A 23,060-nucleotide genomic window follows, 5' to 3' on the forward strand; every position below is an offset into this window, starting at 1 on the left:
CAGAAGCTACGTCACCTCTCTAAATGTACAGATGTGTCGGGGAAGATTAGCTGCATTAGGTTTTTCTATAACTGATAGGTGCCAACATTCTTCATTATACAGGAGTTTTGTTCCTCACTTATGGGTGTAAAGCCCTCTACAGAAAAAGGGCAACACGTCTACTTCCAGAAGACTCCAAGGCCCTACTTGTAGGTTTTTTCGGCTTGTATCATAAGCACCTCGTTTGGGGTACATGAACATTTTATAAACATGTACAGCGAAAATTTTGGGTGGCTGGTCGTTTTGTCGTTATCTTGTTTCTCACAGTATTCTTAAGCATGTTGTGCATCACGTTGTCAATCTGGTTCATGTGCATAGAAGACATTACGAAGTTTCAGGCTACAGTATAAAAAGCCTGGAAGCAAGCTATCAATAATTTTTTAACAGAGTTGCTTAATCTGATACATGATACATCACTAAACTTTCGTGCGTATTCATCAATGTAAGCTCGTCTTAGTGTTATCCAAAATGAAGATATGAGTCGACAGATGGAAACATCTAGTGGGGTAATCAGGGTGAACAGTAGAAGTGCTTCAGACAGGCTGGCCGATGTTGCGATAGGAGGACCTATTTTTTAGAAGTCACCTTGTCATCCTAGGCGTGTTAGTTTAAATGGGGTCAGTAATGACATCATCTATTGGTATAGGCGTGTGTGCCTGTTGGAAATGTTTGTCTGAAAAAAAAAACTTATAACGCAGAAGAGTGCAGCCCTTGCTTCTTTTCAAGTTAGGTTGCGCTGATACAAAGTGTTCTCCTGTTGGAGGTGGGGGGTAATAAAAGCAAAAAAAAGATAAATGATAGAAAAGAAGAAAAAAGAAGAAAGAAAAGGGGAATCAAAGTAAAAGTAGTGCTACACTGCTCCTACTTTGCATCCCCCCTTTTCTTCTTTTTTTTCCCTTGTTTTCTTTTTTCACCTTTTTTGTTACATTTGCATTGTCCCATCTAGTGCATGAATCAATGACACATGGCTTTGCTATAGCAAAGACGCCTATGTGGTGTTGGATTGAACAGTGCATTGTACTTCATTTAGTTAATTACAGACTGATCAGTCTTGCAATAAGTGCTTCCTGTCTATCACCACACATGTTCGATTGAAAAGTTTGTGCTTGGCTCTTAGTATGCTGGTATATAGCTTGTGTCTTGGACTACTCAAGATGAATGTTATTTTGCTGCTGTTTATGGTAATGAATTTATCCAACATGAAAATATCTTGCCTTGTGAACTTTGTCGGACCTGCCTTTTTTTTTTCTTTCCTATGCAGGCATTGTATGTGAGGGAGACAGTAACAGAGAGGTGATAGCTTGAGCTTCGGAAAAATAAATGCTGGCAGTGAGGCAATTACGCATCAAACATCCCAGCCATTTTGCCAACCGTCCTAAATGTGTTTTGAAAAAAAAAATTGTGCTCGTTTACTGTATTTTTCTGAAAACAGCAAAATGCTAAAGTATATCGCAGAGAACAAAATATTAGGCCACGTTGGTGCCTTCTGGACTTCCCAGGATGTCGTCTGGGTGTTGTTTGTAAAAAGTAAAGTATTTCAAAAATACTGCCTCTTCTACACCAAATTCGGTCTTGGTAGTAAGTAAAGGTGCTTGTGTGTAGTGCATGAAGCTCAGTAATATTAGTGCAATTTTTTCGCCACATCAAAAGCAAGGAAACAGTTCTCTTTATATGGCAAGTTATATGATTACACTTTGTCTTAAAGTAGAAATGAAGTTTTGAAGTTTTCTTATGATGGCTGTTTTCTGCATTTGATGTACGACAGCTTCCGTTCCGAAGTTCCCCATGGCCCTCAATAGGAGACTTCAAAAATCATTTTCCTCATTTAAACAAAATTTGTAATGATAACACTTGCCAAGTAACAAGAACTGTTTATTTGCTTTCAACTTACATATAAAAGTAATTTTCAATTAGACAAACACACAGCTCAAATTGCATCTCAATGTGGACAAAAACGATTATATAGTGATATTTGTAATCTGGACCTAACATTATTTTTTTTTCGTAAAATATAACTTCTGTGCAGTATTTGCGGCTCAAATATTCATACAAAATGCAGTATTGCCATACAAGAAATGCAAACGATGAACAGTTTGGTGGAATTCTTCAAAGCCTATGTAGCAGAAAAATTGCACTAATGTTACTTGACTTCAAATACTTTAAGAAGCATCTTTACTTAATATGTAGATCAAATTTGATGTGGCAAGAAAAAGCGGTACTTTGAAATTTTTCTCACAAATAAAACCCGCACGACATTCTGCGAAATTCTGAAGGTACCCACGTGACCACTACTCTTTTCTCTTCAAAACATTTCTGCAAATAACTATTTTCAGATGAGTAAATTACCATCATTTTTTAAACTATACATCTGTGATGGTAGCCAGGCAGTATGGTTTGTATGTTTGGTGTAGAATAGCCCAGTGCAAAAAACAACAAATGGCTTAGCATCCTTTGACGCTCGGGCAATTTCGAAAGCATTTGTTTGTTAGCAGCAATTCAGTTAAGCCCTTGTCTTTATGCTTAGGCCCAGAAACAAAACACAAGTAACTAAAGTAGTCCTAAGAGTCATGTAGTCTCACTGATCCAAGGCTTGTGGAGCCTAATTTAGTGCAAGCTTTACCATTTTTTTAAAATTCAGATTCAACCAACAGGTTTTGAAGGCACAGTGCATTTTCAGCTAACTTGTTTCACACCAGTTACTTAGATAAAGAGCGGAAAGTAGAGGTAAAAATACCATTTTAAAGGCATTGTAGGTAATAACAAAAAGGACCGCTTTCTTTTTTTGTGTGGTGCTTTGCCTGAACGCTGTGCTTTTTGTGGTATAGTTCATTGTCTAGTGAACATAGGCCTTAAAAACAAACATTAGCCATGTTGAGGTCGATTTTTTGGTTATAGTCATAGGAGCGATATAAATAATTATGACTTCAAACTTGATTGTTCTTTTGAAGATTTTTTCCTTGCATAATGATATTTGAGAGTCTTAGTCAATTTTGTTATGAGAAAACGTGATGTCATAATAGGGTCACTTTTTGTAGAGTCGTTCAGTTCTACCTTACCTTTTACATTCCTAATAGAGCAGTTATTTTCAATATTGGTATTTAAAATTGAATGAGCATGCTGTATGTAGTAAGGTGTAAGCACACACAGAAAGCACATGCACCCAACTTTTGTGTTGGCAGTTTATTTCTGTTATTCTTGATTTATATGTGGGGTTTCACGTCCGAAAACCACTATATGATTATGAGAGACGCCGTAGTAGAGGGCACTGGAAACTTCGACCACTTGGGGTTCTTTAACGTACACCCATATCTGAGCACATGTGCCTACAGCATTTCTGCCTCCATCGGAAATGGAGCCGGGGTTTGATACCGCGACATGCGGGTCAGCAGCCGAATTACTGTTACTCTTGCTCCCCTATATGTGTGCAGTTCGGTTATAGTTATCTGGCTTGCACAGATTTTTAATGGCACCTGCCTGGTCCTGCTTGCTATCATGGTGATTTTAACCTTCATAAGTTGCATAGGTTTAACTCTCAAAATTGTTCAAGATGCCAATTTTCTGCACAAACTGTATAGTATAAAGGCAGCAGATGTACATGCACACACTATTAAATGAACATTGAGAGCTTTCACTTGCAGTTCCTAAAGTTTTACTGTGCAGGAAGCGTTTAAATCATAATTTCATAAGGACATAATAATCGATTATCTCTACCATTGAAAATCGTGACAACCTAGTTATTTTCACTGTGATAAGCATGCTGTTTTTTTTGATGTGGCAGAACTAATTTATACACTCATTCCTTCTATTATTCACATATGCATAACATGAAGGGTTGTGTGCCTTAAATTTTCAGTTTCATTCTGTGTGTTATATTTCTTGTGCATGTAAACTATTGTGCTAACATGTGTCTCTGACATTATTTGTGCCAATTATTTTCATTTCCAGGTGCCTATGAAGGACACATAAGTTCTATCGCAGTGACCTTCGAAATTTACAGTGGTGCCGGAGCCTCAAGCAGCATTTCGCCGATCTCCACAAGGCATTCATGAGATAAACACAGCGCCACACTTTCATAGTGCTATGATTATTATTTATGTTTAAACATTTCGTTCTAAAATTGCTGTTACATTGTGCCACCACCCTGTGGCTTAGGTGGAGCTCGTGAAATTGCGGTGCAGTCACCTCATTTGTGTACGATCAAACTGCAATGTCACTATTAACAGCTGGAGCATACAGACAAATAAAAAAACATAATGATTGTAGCAGGGCTGATGTGTATATTAATGCATCTCTATTGATAATAATAACTTTATAAGTTCTTTAAGTCTTGCATATAACACTGCATTAATGTGTTGCAATGTAACCACCATTTATGATCGCTAGCATGTTAATTTAGTAGTTTTGTAATGTATTTTATTTAAAAGGTAATTTTGCTTCTGTATCACGACAATAAGATGCCGATGATTCAATCCCTCATCATGCACATTTAAGAAATATTGTGATTTGTACACAGTATTGCATGTACTCAAGATGTGGACGTCTATTCAATTTACACATTATATTGCTTTGCACTAGATTCAGACGTAACACGCACACATTTCAGTAATTTCCGCATGATACGTCTTTCCATAAGATGCGGAGCCCGCATCATACGTCTTATGCGGAGCCCGCATCATACGTCTTATGCGGAGTCCGCATCATACGTCTTCCATATTCCAATAATTCCGTATGTGAGGTCTCCGCATCTTACGGAACGTTTCAGTAGGGTTACGTCTTGCGCAGGCAAACTCATGGAAACCATGGTTCGCGAACGCCTTTCAGCCTACTTGGAGGCCAGGAGCACCTTTGCCGACACGATGTTTGGCTTTCGCCCGCATCTGTCGGTGCAGGACGTCCTGCTCCAGCTTCAACACGATATCATAGAGCCGACTACTATGCGCCATAACGATAAAGCCGTGCTCGCTCTCGATCTCCGCGGGGCTTTCGACAACGTTAAACACAGCACTATACTCACTAACCTGTCTACCACAAACTGCGGGCAGAAGACTTTCAACTACATTCGCGCCTTTCTATCACATCGCACCGCCTTCATTCGCCTTAATTCTACCGAACATGGCCCGTACTTATTAGGCACGCGGGGTACACCTCAAGGGGCTGTCCTGTCTCCTCCGCTTTTTAACCTGGCGATGATGAACCTCCCCTCTCTTCTAAGCGAGGTCGAGGGAATACAACACGCACTATATGCGGACGATATCACAATCTGGACCAACACCGGCTCTTTAGCGCAAATCGAAGAACGCCTGCAAAAGGCTGCCCTTCTGGTTGACACCTACGCAGGTTCATGCGGCCTGGAGTGCTCTCCAGCTAAATCGGCTCTTCTTTCAGTCTCTCCGCTACCGCCGCCTCAAATTTTTTTTTCCGTCCGGGCCCGTCCCGGCAGTGCAAAATATTCGGGTTCTTGGCCTTCACCTCACATCGTCCTTGGATCCAAAGGGCACAATAGCAGGCCTCAGACGCACCAGCGAACAGGTGAGCCGCATGATACGGCGAGTTTCTACTAAGCGCGGCGGCCTCCGCGGGTCTCAGTCCCTCCGATTGGCCCACGCGTTTGTGACCAGTCGCGTCCTCTACGCCTTGCCTTACCTTCGCCTGCGTCGTCGACACGAGCACCAGCTGGACGTCCTTCTTCGTTCAGTATACAAACGCGCTCTGGACCTACCTATTGCAACTTCCAACAGCCGATTCACGGCTCTGGGGGTACACAACACCTTTGTAGAGATGCGCGAAGCTCATCGCGTTAACCAAATCAATCGACTGTCGCAGACGCCTTCAGGGCGCCGACTTCTACACAGACTTGGCCTTAACCCGATATCTGACCAAGACCCTCTGCAGCCGGTACCAGAGCTCTGGCGTCAAAAGCTATGGGTGGAACCTCTACCCCGTAATATGAACCCTGACCTCCATCCTGGCCGTAGACTAGCACGCGCCGCGGCCCTTCATACGCGACACTCCGATCGTCCTGGTGTTTTCTACGTGGACGTCTCGGGTCCCTCCCCCTCGGGTCACTTCACGGCTGCCGTGATTACAGAGGGCAAACACGTAGATGGCCTCTCCTTTCGAGCAGACACAGTAACGCACGCTGAAGAGGTTGCCATAGCTTTGGCCGCCTCTCACCCTGCCTCACGCACCATCCTGACGGACTCGCGCTCGGCCTGTTCTCAGTACCTTCAGGGTTCCATTGCTCCGCTGGCGGCTAGCCTACTACAGGCAGCCTCTTGGCGCTTTAACCCTCATCCCATTCGTATAGTGTGGACCCCAGGCCACTCGGGCCTGCCCGGCAACGAGGCGGCGAATGCCGCTGCCCGCGCTTCTCCTGTCCGGGCCGTTGCCCCTCCATGTCCCGAGACGGAATCTGGCAATACCAACCTGACGCGCTTTCGCGAAATTTTGGCTTATTACCGGGCTTCGCGCCGCCTCTACCCGGACCCCGCACGCGGTTTGGAGAAAGCGGACGAACGACTGCTACGCCGCCTGCAGACGAACACCTTTATCAGTCCGGTGGTCGCCAGGCACTTTTTGCCGGAAATCAATGGCACCTGCTCGACCTGTCATGTGCTCGCCGACACATATCACGTCGTAGCATCGTGCCCAGTTAATCCCGTCCCTTTCTCATCCCCTTTTCCTATCCCAACTAGAGAGGCTTGGGAGGAGCACCTGCTCGGCTGCTCTACCTTGGCTGCACAACGCTCCTTGGTGGAGCGCGCACGGGCAGCTTCCAGCTCCACTGGCGTCCCGGAATAGGGTCTTGCCACTCTAGCACGCCGATGGGCCACGTCGGCACTCCCTAGTAAACTTTTTCTAAAATAAATGTTTTTACCACCACCACCACCACCACCTTTCAGCGCATCCGGCGTCCTTCCGTCACGAAAAAAGGGAGACGCAGTATTGTCAAGGTAACGCATCAGCGCGAAACGGAGCATTTCGCATTTTGCGCTGGCTGCCATTGGGACGCGCCATCCAGCAGACATTCCAAGGACTAAACTAGAGGTGAAACAGCCGGACTAGAGGAGCGACACGCGCACACTTACGGCCTGCGCTTCGTGTGCCGCTTCCACCTTTCGCCGCCTCTAGTTCATAGAAATGCGGCCCAACACTCGCTAAACCTTGCTGAATCCAAGAAGATTACGCCCAGCAAGCTCAACGTAGCAACCAGATAGGGCTCAAAGCGCGTTTTTCTAATACTACTTTCTTTTTTGTAATTATCAAATTCAAGGCAAATTTTTTTGCAGATTAAGTCACGAATACCCTACTCTATAGTATATTTATACAGGAACGACTATTTTTAATAATGATTAACGAGCTTGTGTTTCCCCCTCCATCCAAATGAGCGCGTGCGTGCCACTGCTTGAGTCTGGCTGTGGAGGTGGCTACGTACTACAACGACGCTGTACTACTACTACGACATACATCGTGGGCGCACGACCCATGGCTTAAAAAGCCTCACCCCTTTAACTCACGAGGTTCTTTATGCACTCGCGCATCACAACTGGGAGATGAAAGTATTGTTCTCATTCTTATTTTTAGATGCGGAGGATCTGTTGCTCGAATCTATGTCCCGTGGCATCGGCGGTGTTCGCCTCACACTACGCCCGTGCTCACCAACGCTCCCTCCCCTTCTCTCTCTTCCCCTACGCCTCCCTCTCTCGGCACGCAATGCCGACAGCTCGCGCTGCACAAGCACTCATCAGACACTTCATAGCGTATAAACCCAATCTATGTTTGTAAACACAGGTAGGCCGATATCGACATTCTGGGTAAAATTAAAGCGACGTCCATCCGTATCTTCCACTGAAGGCAGCGATGTGCGCCAACAAAACGACGTTGTGAGACGCCATAGCGTTGTGAAAGCCATAAGTGCGGAGGGCTGCGATGTGTGCCAACAAACAAAACGAACTTGTGAGACACGACTCACATCCAGATGCGACGCAGTTCGTCGGCATACTGTTTTTTTTTTCTCGCTGCTTGACTGACCACATGTACCTTGGAAATCCCAGCCGAAACTGCGGTAGGCAGAGCGTATTTTGCCTCCCATGACAGCGCCACTGAATTTTCGTGACTTAAGTCTGGTGGAATTTGCCTATATGTAGGCACTGGCTCTTGAACTCCAAGGTAGTACCAGTGGGAGCTTTGTACTGTGCGTTTTCAAACAAAAGAAAATCGCAGCGCGCGCGTTAACTAAAAGCGGACTGCGGGTCTTTGTGTCCAATCGGAGCCTTCTAGCAGAACTTGAACTTGAACAGTATTTATTTCTGGAAAGATACAAAAAAACGAAGCGAAGTTAAAGGCCATTAGGCCTGACGTGGCTTGGCAACGCGAAATGCTAAGCAAACAGTGCTGCATTGAATACGAGAATCAGCAAAATAAGGGAATACAACAATAGCATAAATGCGAAAATAGGCGACATATACATACGAAAAATAGGCTACATATACATACAGAATCAGACATCGAGGCCCTTATTTTTGCATACAAATCAATTCAAAAGACGTGCACGGTAATGTATTACATATTCATACAATCATATAATACACTCATTTATGCATACATACATCGGCACATAAATTCATACATCTTCTCATTGCTCATTAGCAGTGATCGGCATGTTCCAGTGGGAAACACCGGTCCATCACTTCGTGCTTTGCGCCTTTCCAGGTTTCTCCCCTGCGCAATACCACGCTCATCGCGGCATTGCGCCGGAAAGACACCTGGGAAGGCGCCTAAGCGTTGTCGCTGCCAGTGTAAGTGATAGCACCCTTGGCTTTGCATCTGCACATGATTTCATTTAGCGGGTGACGGTATAATTTTTCTTTTTCAACTTCATAGGTGTATTCATTTTCCGCACCCCCCTGCGACAGCGTTCTGAACGTAAAGTGGTTTGCCACTGCCTCCAAGATCGGTGGCATAGCAGGCTTCCGCGCACTTCACCTGGTTTTGCACTGCGTCCGGGATCGGCCCACTTTTACCAAGTGACCAAGTCTTCCCTTGACGTGAAGTCGACACCACAAATTTGTGACGTCATGGGGAAATTGTAGGATCATGTCAGCACGTGTTAATTTTTGTCGCCAAGGATGGTTTGTTTTTGTGTTTCATGAGTTGCTGAAGGCTATTGCCTCAACAAAAAAAAAGAGCTGGAGCAGGTATTTTCATAAACACTACCATGTATGGACACTGCGTTGCATGACACCTGCCTGCGATGCTCTGTTGTGTCCATCCCTGAGCTCTGAATTACCTGCCTTTTTTACCAATATGGAGCACAAGGTTAAAAGTTTTATATATATATATATATATATATATATATATATATATATATGACGTTATGATGAGTGGGTGACGACGCCTCACTCATACCCCAAGTTTATTCTACTGTCACTTCTTCCTCCTCGGCTTCTACCAGCCATCGCTATCTTTTCACGTCACACACACGCACACACGCACACACACACACATGTATATATATATATATATATATATCTATATATATATATATATATATAAATATATATATATATATATATGTATATATATATTTATATATATATATATATATATATATTTATATACATATATATATATCTATATATATATATATATATAAATATATATATATATATATATATATAAATATATATATATATATATATATATATATATATATATATATATATATATATATATATATATATATATATATATATATATATATATATATATATATATATATATATATATATATATATATATATATATATATATATATATATATATTTATATCCTGATGAAGGCCAGACTCTACTCTAGACCGAAACGACTGAATAAAGTAAACCACGTTGTGACCGCTCACGGAGGATCTACTTGACTATATATATATATATATATATGCTTAATGACGGACTTTTTCAGACATTTCTAAATAGTAATAAGTATAAACTTGCGTACATATCACAACAAAGTTGGCGTAATTAGACTCTATTTTGTCGCAAGAATCCCGTAAAATGCTCAACAGCAAATGTGGCACTTGTAACGTAACTACACAGGTAAGTGCCAATTTGAGTTTCGGTTTCAAATAGGTAAAGCATTGCCCTAAGACGCCTTTCACGTAGTTACAATGTGAGGTGCTGGGAAGAACCTAGCAGTTTGAATTGAATTTGTATGAGCTGCGTTGGAATGGTGGTGAAATACTAAAACTCTTGTGTACCTTACACAGTATGGAAAGTGATAAACATGAGGATGGCGTGAGTGAACAGTGAGTCCCAGTGCAGCAAGCTTATTTTTGATCGCTGAGTAATTTACAGTGATATGCCATGTATATGTCAAACAGTCGTTGAAATATCCTGATACTGGCTTTCTTATTTCACGCAGATTACACCAACAATGCCACCGTGGGCGTACAGACGCTGAACCCATTTAGCTTTCACTCAGCCGGCGTCTCTCTGGAGATCCTCGTGATGGCAGCAGAGGGAGTGCTGCTCTTTGCCCTCGTTGTGTGGAGAGATGCGAGACCGACTGCGAGAAAACGCTGGCGACCACCGCTCTTTCACCGATCATTGCTTTGCCTTGTACGTCGCAAAACAATATAAAGCATATTAAGTTCACAGGCCCGGTACACTGTGAAGTGCGACACAACTCTTTCGCTAAGTTTGTTTTCAGGAGCTTGTTCCTTCCTTATGTTGGGAATTTGCTCTCGTCTTTGCGACATGCATGGCCTCCGAGATTAGGCAGCTGCACGCTGCAAGCCAATCTTGGAGGCCATGTGCCATGTACGCTATTTTTCACTGCTCTCGCAAGAGGCGCAGCTGTACCCACCTTTGATTTCAAGAGCTCTCACTCTAGGCGCATGCTCTAGTTTGATAAGAGATCACTAGAGGACCACGCCTACGTACCGCAACTCCATATAGCGCTCGCTCTTGGTGCGCTTCCTTTCTCTTTTGCCAGCCATCACTCAGTGCACTACGATACTGCTACTCAGCTTCTACCAGATACACCGAATAAGCCAACGCGACGTCACGGAGGGCTCTGAATGCGGTTACAGCCCGCGCTCGCCGTTAACACACAGAAGTCAGAGCTCGCGAGACCAAAGTAAGACGTCAGCGCCACAAGCATTCTGCGTGACTGGGAGCAAACGCCACCATTGTAGCCACGCTAGTTCTCGCCACTTCCGGTAGTGGTGCACGTGTGCTTTTTGTTGATTTCAATGACGCACACTGCATGGCGCGCTGGCACCTAGGCAGTGCTTTCTCGGCAATTGGCGCGTGCTCTGATAGGAGACCACCAGGGGCCGCGCCTATATATAGCGCTTGCTCTTTACGCGTTTGCTCTCTCCTTCGCCGGACATTACTCAGTGAGCTTCGATACTGCTATCGTAACACCGTGAAAATTAGTCGATGGAACTGAGGGATCGCAAGGTGGCTGCAGCGCGGGCTCGCCGTCAACATCTGTTTGAGCGCTCACATAGCGGAAGCGGCGCAAGCTCATCGACAAGCAGACCGTAAATTCTTGTTGTTCGTAAAGTAGGCTCCTGAACATACGTTTACGTAAATACTTACATAAATCGGTAAATTGTTTATATAATGCATATATGTAAATAATGAAACATTGTGTATGTAATGTGTGTATATATTCACACAACGACGCTCATGTTCCTCTGTCACGTCTTTGTACGATGATTGAGTTGATGTACGAAGGACCGGAATTAACATGCGGAGCAAGCTACTTCATCATCATTAACTTCGCACTGATGGCGTCTTTTTTTCTTGTTTTCTTTTTTTTGTCTATGTGATCAGACGAAGAACCTTTGTCGTTGTGTAACGTTTAGTCTCATTTCACCACTGTGCACTGTTTAGGTACGCATATTTATAGCTTGGCGCAATCAGCTAGAGCATATCTACAATGCACATCGCAGAAAATAACCGAAATGGGATACTAAACAAGTTTTTTTCTTGATGTATTACCCAAAAAAACTTCTGAAGTAATACTCTGCTTTTCGAATGACGTTACACAATTTGTTTTGATCACAAATATCTTAAAACTGAAGAATGCTCGTGAGTGTTGTACGTGCTTGTTACATTTTAGTGAGCAATGGTTCCTCAAAGTGGCTCTTCAAAAAAAAAGAGAGAGATAATTTTATTTGCTATATTGCGGACAGTGCCGTGGTGAAAGAGGTCGCTGTCACATTGGCCATCATACACGCTTTCACAATGCAAGCACCGAGCGGGAACGATAAAGTGGTCACAGTCATCTGCCAACGATTACACGAATTGACAAAACGAATGGTCACAACTCAGACACCCCGTCTCATGGCATAATGGCACCACGCCGCGCTACGCGAAGTGCTACCATCTGGCTTTCTTTGCTAATTAACGGGATTGTGCAGCAGCCAGAGAGCTCGCTAACTGTTCGACAATTGAAGGTATGTATAAAACGAATAATGCACCGACAAGCCACTCACCTGTACTAAAGTACTGTAGTATTGCAGGGAATTGAGCACATGCTTCCCCACACTTTTCGGACAAAAAAAAATATTGCACAGAACAGAAAAAGACTGGGTTGTGCAGGCTACTAACTACTGGCAAATTTTCTTCGCGAAAACAATTATCAACAGATTATGATTATTCGATAAAGCAGAATCGTATTTTAAAAAACGATAAAACAGCATTACAACTTTAACGGCTTCGTTTGTGCAACCGCGTCTGAGAAGTTAAACTCAGCTTGCTGTTCATGGTTTATGCAACTAAGAGCCTCCTGGGCATGCTTCTACGGTCTCCTTCTGTGTAGTGCCGTTATGACGATGCATTAGCTCTGTAACCTCAAAAAGAGCCTTGCAAGTATGCTTCTTAAACTCTTTCGCTAACAGGGCTAGATGCGCGAAAGCCCTGGCCACCAAACGCCCCCGTTGCTGTGCTCTTGTAAACGTGTCTTGAGGGCTATTCCGGCTTGCTCTATGTAAGCCTTCCCGCGTGACAATGACAGTCGATAAACAAAGTGCGTTGTTGTAGAGCAAACTGCAACACTTGCTTCATCACTAGCCTTCATCAGGAAGGCAGCTTATTTATTCTCTCCCCAACTGCGGTGCGAATGTGGCCCGCCTTCATTTCTTTAACGACGTATCTCGTGGCATTTTTCTAATTGTCATCCATTCGATAAATATGTAGTTTGATGTATAAAATATGAAATTTGCTAGTTGCACACTGTCCTGTGTGTTCCTACTTGTCGAATCTGTATTATTCGCGCCTTTTTACAGCATGACTCAAGATGAACTCGCACGACTGTCTACGATGCTTCCCCAACGTGAAGAAGCATATCACGTGTCGGTACAAGTGTGGTGCCACTAGTTCATTACTTTGTTTCTTGCAGGCCACGAAGTTTTTTACTCCATCACTTTGGTACATCACTGTGCTTGAGGGTATTCACATTCATGAAACACCGCTTATTTCTTGAAATTGCTTTTTTGTTCTGACATGTGGAGCTGAGCAGCTGGCCAGTTGAGTTGGAATATCTAAGTCCTTTATCTGAGGGCTCCACACTGAGTGCAATATACCACAACGTATTGCAAATAAATGTTTGCCTTTCCTCTATCTCACTTAAAGAGATACTTAAGGCGGGCGAATTATCCTCTGTGCATGGTCTTTTCATATAAGCCACACTGTTGGCGTTATTGTTATTTTTCAAGGAATGTTTTCAGATTTTCTTGTGACATGCACAGCAACATGACGTAATAACAGTTATGACACCGTAATTTTCACCCGACCTCTCTTCTCATTAGCAGGCTGCTTTAGTAACTAGTGAAATTCCTGTTTTAACTAAAATAAAACCACTCCGAAAAGAAGTGTTTATATTATGGTACAGTGATTAATGTGGTTCAGGTTCACAATTGGTGGACCTTACCATAACTTTTTCACGTTCAGGAACAAATAAGGGGAACATATTGAACGAAGAACACGAGTTGTCATTTATGAAGCTTCGTACAAATTTCTTCCAGAAACGTTGGCGCAATGACAGCAAAGTGCAAGTCCAGGGCAATCTCGATGCTGACGTTCTTGCGGAGAGAGAGCTCGTGCAGCGAGAACTGCGAATGGGAATCGATCCGACACGGAATGCTGTGATCGTCGACAATGTGCAAAAACGGTGAGTGTGTTCACTTCAGCGTCAATAACAATTCTTTGTGTGAAAATGTGAACTTAGAGAAAGTCGAATGTACTTTCTACTTGGACCGACCTTGTGTGTCTGTGGTACAGTTGAACCGTGTTGCAACAAAATCCCGTATAGCGGACATGTAGTTACAACTAGCTAAATACGTAGCTTGAGTGATCTTACTGCATTTAAATTATGTTCCTATGTTGATAACAGCAAAAATGAGAGCACCTTCATTGTGTAAGCAGTATTAAAAGAATATTTGGTGTTCACAAAGCTCGAAACTCAAAAGCTAACCTCAATTTGACATAGTCATTGCAGAAAAAGGCACAGCCACAAATGTACTTGATTATAACAGTAAATGTGAAGACTAGCCTACTTTGTCAAACGAACATTGATATATTGTAATTTGTCGTCATGTTACGGACTGTTTAGGTCTGTTTACTGAACTATGCGTTCACTCCAACCATGGCCAGCTTTAAAATATAGTCATTTGTTTTCGTAGCAGTAATAATAATTGTTTGAGACTTACGCCCTTTCAAACCACTATTTAATTGAAACAAAGTTTATTTGAAGGGCCCCGAAATTTTGATCATATGTGATTGTTTTAGCGTGCACCTAAAGTCAAGCACACGGGCCTCTATAGCGGGGCCTTCATTGAAATGCTTTCTCCACGGCCGTACTTTACTCCCGCAACTTCTTGTCAGAAGTAGGGCACCATAACTATCCCACCACCACGGCGGTAGTTTCTTGCCACAGGGAAGCATACGTGACAAATTTCCTATTTCATTGCGAATGGCCTCCGAGAATTCAATAGCGATAGCGCCAGGGTTTCTTTCGAAATTCATAATCTTCCTCAGTCATGACTCACGCTTCTCTGAAGAGCACACAGCCGGCAAAAGTACCTCGTCTTCAGTTTTTAGAGACAGCTCATGTGCCCACGCAAGTTCAATGACGCATATTGTCGTCCAGTCGACATACGTCTTGAATCAAAATAGTGTAATTTCATATACGATTCTTGCTGCATATTTTATGTAGGGCTTGGTGTGATTGTTCCTGCCACTGTGTTGATATGAAAAGTAGCCAGAATCGAAGGTAAATGCAGACAACGTAGTCATGGCATTCAACTTTATCACCACATTTTCAGCCAAATTGAACAGAAGTGGTAATAAGAGTAGTATCACCCCGATTCACTAATAGTTGATACAGCTCCCCAAAGAAGTCAGAGCACTCATTGAATATTGAAGCAGCTTTTCATTTACACCGCAGATCGACATTTATTAGTGGCCGTAAAGCTTACAAAATACTATTCTAGCTTCTGATAGTCAAATCTGGTTAAGGTTAGCATTGAAGCTTCCCTTTGTCTCGCATTTCGCATTTTTAAAGTTCATTCGAGTACACTCGTTGCACGTCTTAACTAGAAAAAGAACTAGAAACTGGCGCGCAGCTCCAGTATAAATAGTGGGCCAAATGAGCAGCATGCAGGTTATAAGTTTGCCAACGCGCGTATGACTTCGCCACTTCAGGCGCCTCGTGCGTTGCACTGCGGTACCTCGGCTAGTGTGCTGGTGTGGTAGGACGCATGCGCGTGTCGGCTTACAGGCAGCTGTGGAGGTAGGGCGGTTCATCTGCAAGTAATACTGAACATCGCTACTTAACACAAGAAGCAAAAGTTGAATGTGGCCAGAAATTAACCATGGCGCCAACTTGAAACTTTTGTCGTGTGACGATGTTGTACAGTAGCCAAGTTGATGCTAAGTAGCCACCAACGGAAATTCGCCGTGGAATGATATTTCAAGTGATTATCTGAGTATATGCGTGGGCGCAATAACGAGGGTGGCTTTCATTGAAAAAAAAACTGGTACTCCATGTGTTATTTGAAACTTCAGGTTGTGAGCGACTCGGTGCATTTATGATGTGACATCTAGCCTCACAATTATCCCCACTCTGAAAACCTTATACAACAGCTATGAAATGAGTGCCAAGGACTGCCAATCTCTGTCGTCCTGTTTGCGCACGCTGTTCCGTGGTAAAGAAAGCGTCAAAATTTTGAATTGACGGGCTTATCACCTTATAATGAAGTGTTGTTGCTCATATTTGCCCGATTGTTGTAATAGTGCTGCTGTGAACTTCCAGTGAAAGAGTTGGCAGTGTGATGGTGCTCACCGGGTTACTCTAGAAGATTGTCAATCAACTATCACGGTGGTGGCCGACGAAATGCCCTGTGAATACGCCATATGAACTTCTTGTCGGTAGATGAAGGCTTGGGGTTGGCTGGGAACTGGTACACTATTGATAGCATGTCGGCCCCTGCACATCAATGGAGTGCATGTGGCAGAAAGAAATACAACATTGTAATATTTGGCAACATTTTCTCTTACAGCTATGGACGAATGCACGTAGTACGCGGCGTGAGTCTGGCGGTGCGTCCAGGGGAGTGCATCGGTCTGCTTGGCAAGAATGGAGCCGGCAAGTCCACCACATTTCGCATGCTGGCTGCTGTCACTAGAGTCTCCGAGGGGGACGCCTATATGAGCCAAGCCGTTCTCTCCAGGGATCCACGCCAGGTAGGTAGACAGCTGAGAGAATGTGCTCGATACTTTTCCAAGAGAAGAACGCACGCTTCTTTGTATTTATGACCGCAAAGTATGTCTGGTCGCACATTGAGCTCATATATGTTTCCCACGTCAGATAATCTTCGCAAGTATGGTCGACTGAGAAAGCTGATGCTGGCTGACTTCCAAAAACTTGATACTGCCCCAAATACTTTTTGAGGCTTCACTCGTCGACGCTAATATATAATTATAACGCGTGCCGTAGTGAAATTGCTCAGAATAAATTAGACCACCTGGAGTTTTGCAACATGCGAATCAATTTAGGTGCATGGGCGCTCGCACAGTTCGATCCATGGTCGATTGTACCTGCACCTAGACCGTAACTCCACCTCTCTAGCACTGTTTGCAGCGCTGCTGTAGGAATAGTACTGTCTCATGAGACCCATAATTAATCGTAATCTTGTCGCACACGTTGAAAATATTATACCAACTTAGCCGAAAACTTGCATGCTACGTACCCGCCAAACTTCCTTTTCCATTGCAATATAAAAATATGCGTCACTATTGCAAAAACAGCGCGATTCCAGTACATTTATTGGCACTGGTACACGCTGGACACACTGGTACACGCTTGTAATCACTGGCACTTTGCTGGGCGCACTGGGAAAAAGCTGTGTCGCACTGGTAGGGGCGCTGGTTCAACCGCTGTGACGCTGGTCCGCACTGCGAAGCGCTCGAAGCGCTAGAATTTTCACTGGCAAGCGCTGGTGAATACGGGAGCACGCACTGTTTCTACCAGCGCAGCTGCAGCGTGCATGTTATTGTAGCATGTGCCGTGATTCGTTTTGGGGTCGTTGAATATCAAACGTACGCTTCATTCGACGGCACGGAGAGATGCTACCCTAACATATACCGAGCGTATACGTAATTATTGCGGCGCACACGTATCGCTACAACTATTAAGCACCTTTTTCGCATATGCCCCAGCGTAAACCGGCCATATTCGCATCATCTGTGTATTGCTGCAACGATTCCAAGTTGCAGTGTTTGTAAGCCTGGAGCTTCACGCCACTCCTAACAGAAACAAGAAATTGTTTTTGCCGCAAATTTGACGAAACGTAAATGAGCTCTCTCGATCGCTTCGCAAGGTTTCCCAGCGGAGGCGAGAAAAAAAAGCCGTCGTTCGATTTCGCCACACCACATAAATGTATGTCTGGCCATGCTTATCCTTCTACTTACTTCAGTTAAGAGTTGGAAATGTTCCGAAGCTCAAATGCAGGATCTTCAACCATACCAACTCAACGCGTAGAGAGCGGTCCTACCCAGTGCCCGGCCCAGCGAGCATTAAAGCTGTCGTGCCAGCCGCGTTGGTATATGTGTTACCAGCGCTTCTTGCTTCGGGTACACACAACTTTAAAGTGTGAAAATAACTGTAAAGTATAGTTTAGACATCCATGAACCTTAATAAACTATTTTGCCTTGTGTCGATGTTCGCACAAGGAGCGCAGACGATCGATGCGTCGCGCTTTTAGCTATGCAGGCTGTCACCAAAAGCTGCCAGCCGCACTTGGCCAGTACTTCTCTGACTGATACGTAACAACACGCAATTTTCAGTTGGTAATTTGGTACACCATCATGAACTGACTCCCTGGCATACGTTTTCAGCGGATTGCATTGGTATTTCTATGGGTGTTTTTTTATTGTTGGTATTAATATAAAAGCATATATCTGTACACTGGCACGCCCGCTGTATACTGCCAGCGGAGGCCAGAAAAACGGCTCTCGCTCGCCATCCCCACTCTGTAAATGCATTTCTTGCATTGACTGACCTTCCACTAATTTATGTACAGTTAAGGTAACAGTTAGAAATATTGCGAAGCTGAAATGCAAAAACTTCAAGCATCGCGACTCAGCTGCTTCGAAAGTAGCCTTACCCAGTACCCCGTCCCAGCGAGGCCTATCGTGCTGGTCGCGTCGGTGTACATGCTGCCGACAGTGTTTATTTTAAGTAGGAACAATTCTAAAGTATAAGAATGACTGTAAAGTACAATTTAGACATCCCTGAGGCTAAATTGATCATTTATCCGCGTGTGCGGTCTCCGCACAAGGAGCGGCGACGATCGATGTGTCGTGCTTTCATCAACGTAGGCTGTTACCGAAAGCTTCCTTCTGAGCACAGGAGCCAGTACTTCTCTGATTCGTATGTAACCGCACGCAATTTTGAGTTGGTAGTTTGGTACACGTTAGTGAACTAACATACTGGAATACTTTTTCAGCGGATTGCATTAGTCATTTCTTTGGCGGTTTCTTAGTTGCAGGTATCGATATACCCGTAAATATGTAATCTGGCACGCCGGATGTGTACTGCTACATCGTCACTTGCGCAAAAAAAATACTCAATATTCATTCGTGAGCTTCGATATCTACCAAACAAGTATGTAAATCATCTGTAATTGTTGACCAGTAGCAAGTGTAAGAACCGACTATCAAAGGGAAAAAAACAACTATCGGAAGCAACAGCTGACAATTTGCACCTCCAGTCAATTTAAGATTTTTCAGAGTTAAGATGTATATGCTTCAAAAAAATTCACGCTCTTGCTAATATCTGCACGTCATTCGGTGCCGGGAAGCCATTCATCACTGTCGAATCAAGACACCATTGTTATTTGGAAAGGAATATGTTGTCAGTCTTGACTGTGCGACTTGTAAGCATGAAGTAGAACGGCGCGTTCTTCGAATAAATAGTCGTTTTACAACCCCAATATATACGATCTGGCGTGGCGTAGAGGATTGCATACTCGGTTAGAGATCAGGAGGTACCGAGTTCAAATCTCGTCAAGGAGTGTTTTTTTTATTTGATTTCTTTAAATTTTGATTGTGAATGCGCGCGATTTTATTTATATAATCATTTATTTATGGCGAATGGGCATTCCTGTTTTAACCATGTGAAGCCATTTTGCGCAGAGTACTGGGACGCTCCCGCTCCAGCGTCCCAGTACCTGCGCTGGGTAGCGCTAGAATCAGCGACATACTGGGCCCATAATCAGGCATGGCGTTGGACGCTAGTACTAAGTGGCGCTGGTTTTTGCAATAAGCGTACCATAAAGGAACAAAAATTAAGCACGCAACAAATTCTTCCTCGAGGGGTCCGTCTTTATCTGTTTCAGTGATTATGTACCAATGAACCAAACCAAAGATTTTATTAAAGTCCATTATTTATGTTCACTTACAGTGAACCTAAGGGCATTTTTCTACGCAATCACCATGTTAGTGACCCTTTTATTATAGTCTGAACTAACTATCCACCGGATAACTAATATCTTTCTTCAGTACACATAACTATCAGTATTTGCCCCTTATGTACAAGTACTACAACCTTTTTGATATCTCGCGTCTCGATTCTACATTTTGCGGATCACGAGAGGCCAAGTTCCCCGATAGAGACTTTCGCCGCTAGCAACAACTGACCTCGAGATCTCCGAGTGGCACCCTCTCGCGTGTGACGTCAGTTTGCGAACTCCAGTCTCAACCGCACTGCAGCAGCCACTGCTTCTGTCCGTGGGCCACCTGCTTTGGGCGGGAATTAGGTCGAAGGAACAGCCCCGTGAGGGTCAATTAACGTCCATAATGAATCTTTTCGAGCGCTCTAATGAATTTGTTAGTTGCAGTCCAGTCTATAAGGCCGAGAAACCTCTGAAATGGCCGATAAGCACGCTGATGCCGCCGACTGCATTGCTCATAAGAAAACGAAACTCTATGCGCGAGTGTTCTCGATCGTCATCCGCAGTTTCAGCCGTACGATACTACTTAGTTCGGGAGTTTCTCCAGCCTGCCTTTCTGTGGCATCTACAATCATGTAGATTCAGCAAGCGAAATGTCGCGGTGGTTTACGGCGCAGGCCACGTTGTTTAATGAACGCAGCCGATGCCGTCACTGGAGATTGCATCGCCGTCGTGTCTCTGGTCATACAACACGTGGACTTGCGAACCCGCCACAGAACGTCCCCGTGGCGATTGAGTGCTGCGCAATGGTGAAGTACTGCTCTGCGTTTCGGTGTGCTTCGTCCGCCCTTGAAAAGGACGTTGGCTTCCACTACAATACTCAAGAGATTTGCACGCCTGCCCTTTTTCTTAAAATTGTTTTTATGCTTACAACCATAGTGTTCGATTGATTGAGTGATTATTGGAGGTTAGTGCCGCATGGGTCAGTGCTGGCCAAAGAGCGCCATACAAGATATATTGAGCTGTTAGTTGGAGGATGATTCTCTTGTGATCGACGTAGGGTGGCTGTAAAGCGGCCTCAAAAGCTTTGTTAAATGTACGTTGTGTATATACAATAAGATCATGGTGAAACATATAAAACTTGCAAAAAATGTACGACAATGTGATAAAAACGCCAGTGTCGGGTTATCAGAAGCAGTCTGTCACCGGCACCCTTGGGATCGAGGGTCAAGAAGCGACTGCTGTACAAGTTCCATATCACAGCACCAGTATCGAAAAAGAGGCCATGCTACGAATCCAATCGTCAGATAAATTGCAACAGTCCAGTGTCACGTACATAAGCTAATACTAGTTGGGTATGAAAAAGGGTTGTATTCCAAGGAACATTTGTGAATGAAGGGAAATGTGTTGTGCGTGAAGCGCAAGGAACTGTTTCTTTCTTAGAGCTTCCAGTTCATGACATCGTATTAACGCCCCACCGCGGTGGTCTAGTGGCTAAGGTACTCGGCTGCTGACCCGCAGGGCGCGGGTTCGAATACCGGCTGCGGTGGCTGCATTTCCGATGGAGGCGGAAATGTTGTAGGCCCGTGTGCTCAGATTTGGGTGCACGTTAAAGAACCCCAGGTGGTCTAAATTTCCGGAGCCCTCCACTACGGCGTCTCTCATAATCATATAGTGGCTTTGGGACGTTAAACCCCACATATCAATCAATCAATCATCGTATTAACACATGCAATATCGTTAGGGGCTTGTCGCATTTATCGCAAATAGGCGCTTCACTGCTGGTCAACAAAAAAGAGTGCGTGCCGTAAGTATGACCTATTCTAAGGCGACGAAAAATGCCTTCAGTACGCCGTACTTTGCTTACTGGCGGCCAGTTCGGAGCTGGGGCTTTATGGCATGGAGCTTATTTAACGTTTGATTGTCCCACAGGCGTTGCCAGTAGCCTCTAAGATTTTACGGAGGAAATATTTCAAGTCAAAGGCTGGTACACCTTCTAAGGAATTTGTAGGTATTGTTGCCGCCGATACAGCGGTTTGGTCTGCAGCCGTGCTTCTCTTGATGCCTCTATGGTCGGGTACCCAACAGAATGTTACATATGCTGCTTAGATACTAGCACCGAACATAAGAAGTAATACAGCTCATTCAAGACGGAGTTTTTGCTTTTAAAAAAGTGCAAAAGAGATTTTACAGCACTCAACGAATCGGTAAACATAATAGATTTCTGTACATTTGTGTGTTTTATATATTTAATGGCCAATAGTACAGCGTATGGCTCAGCCGTAAATATACTCGTTTCGGTGTGGAGAACATCCGATTCAGAAAAGAACAGTCTAAGTGCTACATAAGCTACTCCAGTATATGACTTTGATTCATCCGTGTAGTATTCCCCACATGTGTATTTAGCCTGAAGTTCTCGAAAATGCATTCGAATGTGTACCTGTGGAGCATGCTTCGAGGTTTCCCTTAACGATGTGTCACAGTCGACCAGTTGCCACTGCCATGGTGATTGAAGTCTTGCTGATGGCATTAAACAATATTCTAAAAGTGCGGCATTCATTTCTTCAGAAAGGCCTCTCACGCACAGTGAAAACGACAGCCTAACATTGGGTTGGTTGTGGAAAAATGTAAGCGATAACGTGTTATTTATGATTGAGTAGGAGGGGTGTTCTGACATAAACATGACTTTCAGGAAGTATGAGAAACTGGTGTATGCGCTTTAAAGCTAGAGTGACCACTAATTTGATTCTGCATAGAGGCTCTGTACTGGACTTGTTCTAAAATCACCGGTCGCTAGGCAGACACCCAGATTGTGAACAGGGTCTAACATCTTGAGTGCAGTTGGTGTGGCGGAATTGTAAACAATAGCACCGCAATCTAAAAGCGACAAAATGAGACAGTGAACACGGGGATAAGTGTGAGAATCACTGATTTCTACCACTCTGGCATTCCCTAACAACAGACGTAATAATTTCTGTAGAAAAGCTAGCTGTTTTAATTGCTACTTCGGCAGTCAATCGATCGTTCGTGGCATCAACTAGAAAGGCAAATCAGCGTC

The 23,060-nt window shown here is 43.9% G+C and overlaps 1 protein-coding gene across 1 annotated transcript in view; it reads left to right on the plus strand.

Moving 5' to 3' along the window:
• Window positions 1–9,934: 9,934 nt before the first annotated feature.
• The window catches only part of LOC142798574 (phospholipid-transporting ATPase ABCA3-like), a 71,837-nt gene continuing 58,711 nt past the window's right edge, over window positions 9,935–23,060 (plus strand). The window contains exons 1-3 of the mRNA XM_075887385.1: window positions 9,935–10,655; window positions 14,075–14,220; window positions 16,610–16,793. Of these exons, the coding sequence (XP_075743500.1) occupies window positions 10,545–10,655; window positions 14,075–14,220; window positions 16,610–16,793 (441 nt within the window). The 5' untranslated portion in view covers window positions 9,935–10,544. The remainder of the gene's footprint in view (window positions 10,656–14,074; window positions 14,221–16,609; window positions 16,794–23,060) is intronic.

Source organism: Rhipicephalus microplus, chromosome 1, assembly GCF_043290135.1.
Source record: "Rhipicephalus microplus isolate Deutch F79 chromosome 1, USDA_Rmic, whole genome shotgun sequence".
Taxonomy (NCBI): domain Eukaryota; kingdom Metazoa; phylum Arthropoda; class Arachnida; order Ixodida; family Ixodidae; genus Rhipicephalus; species Rhipicephalus microplus.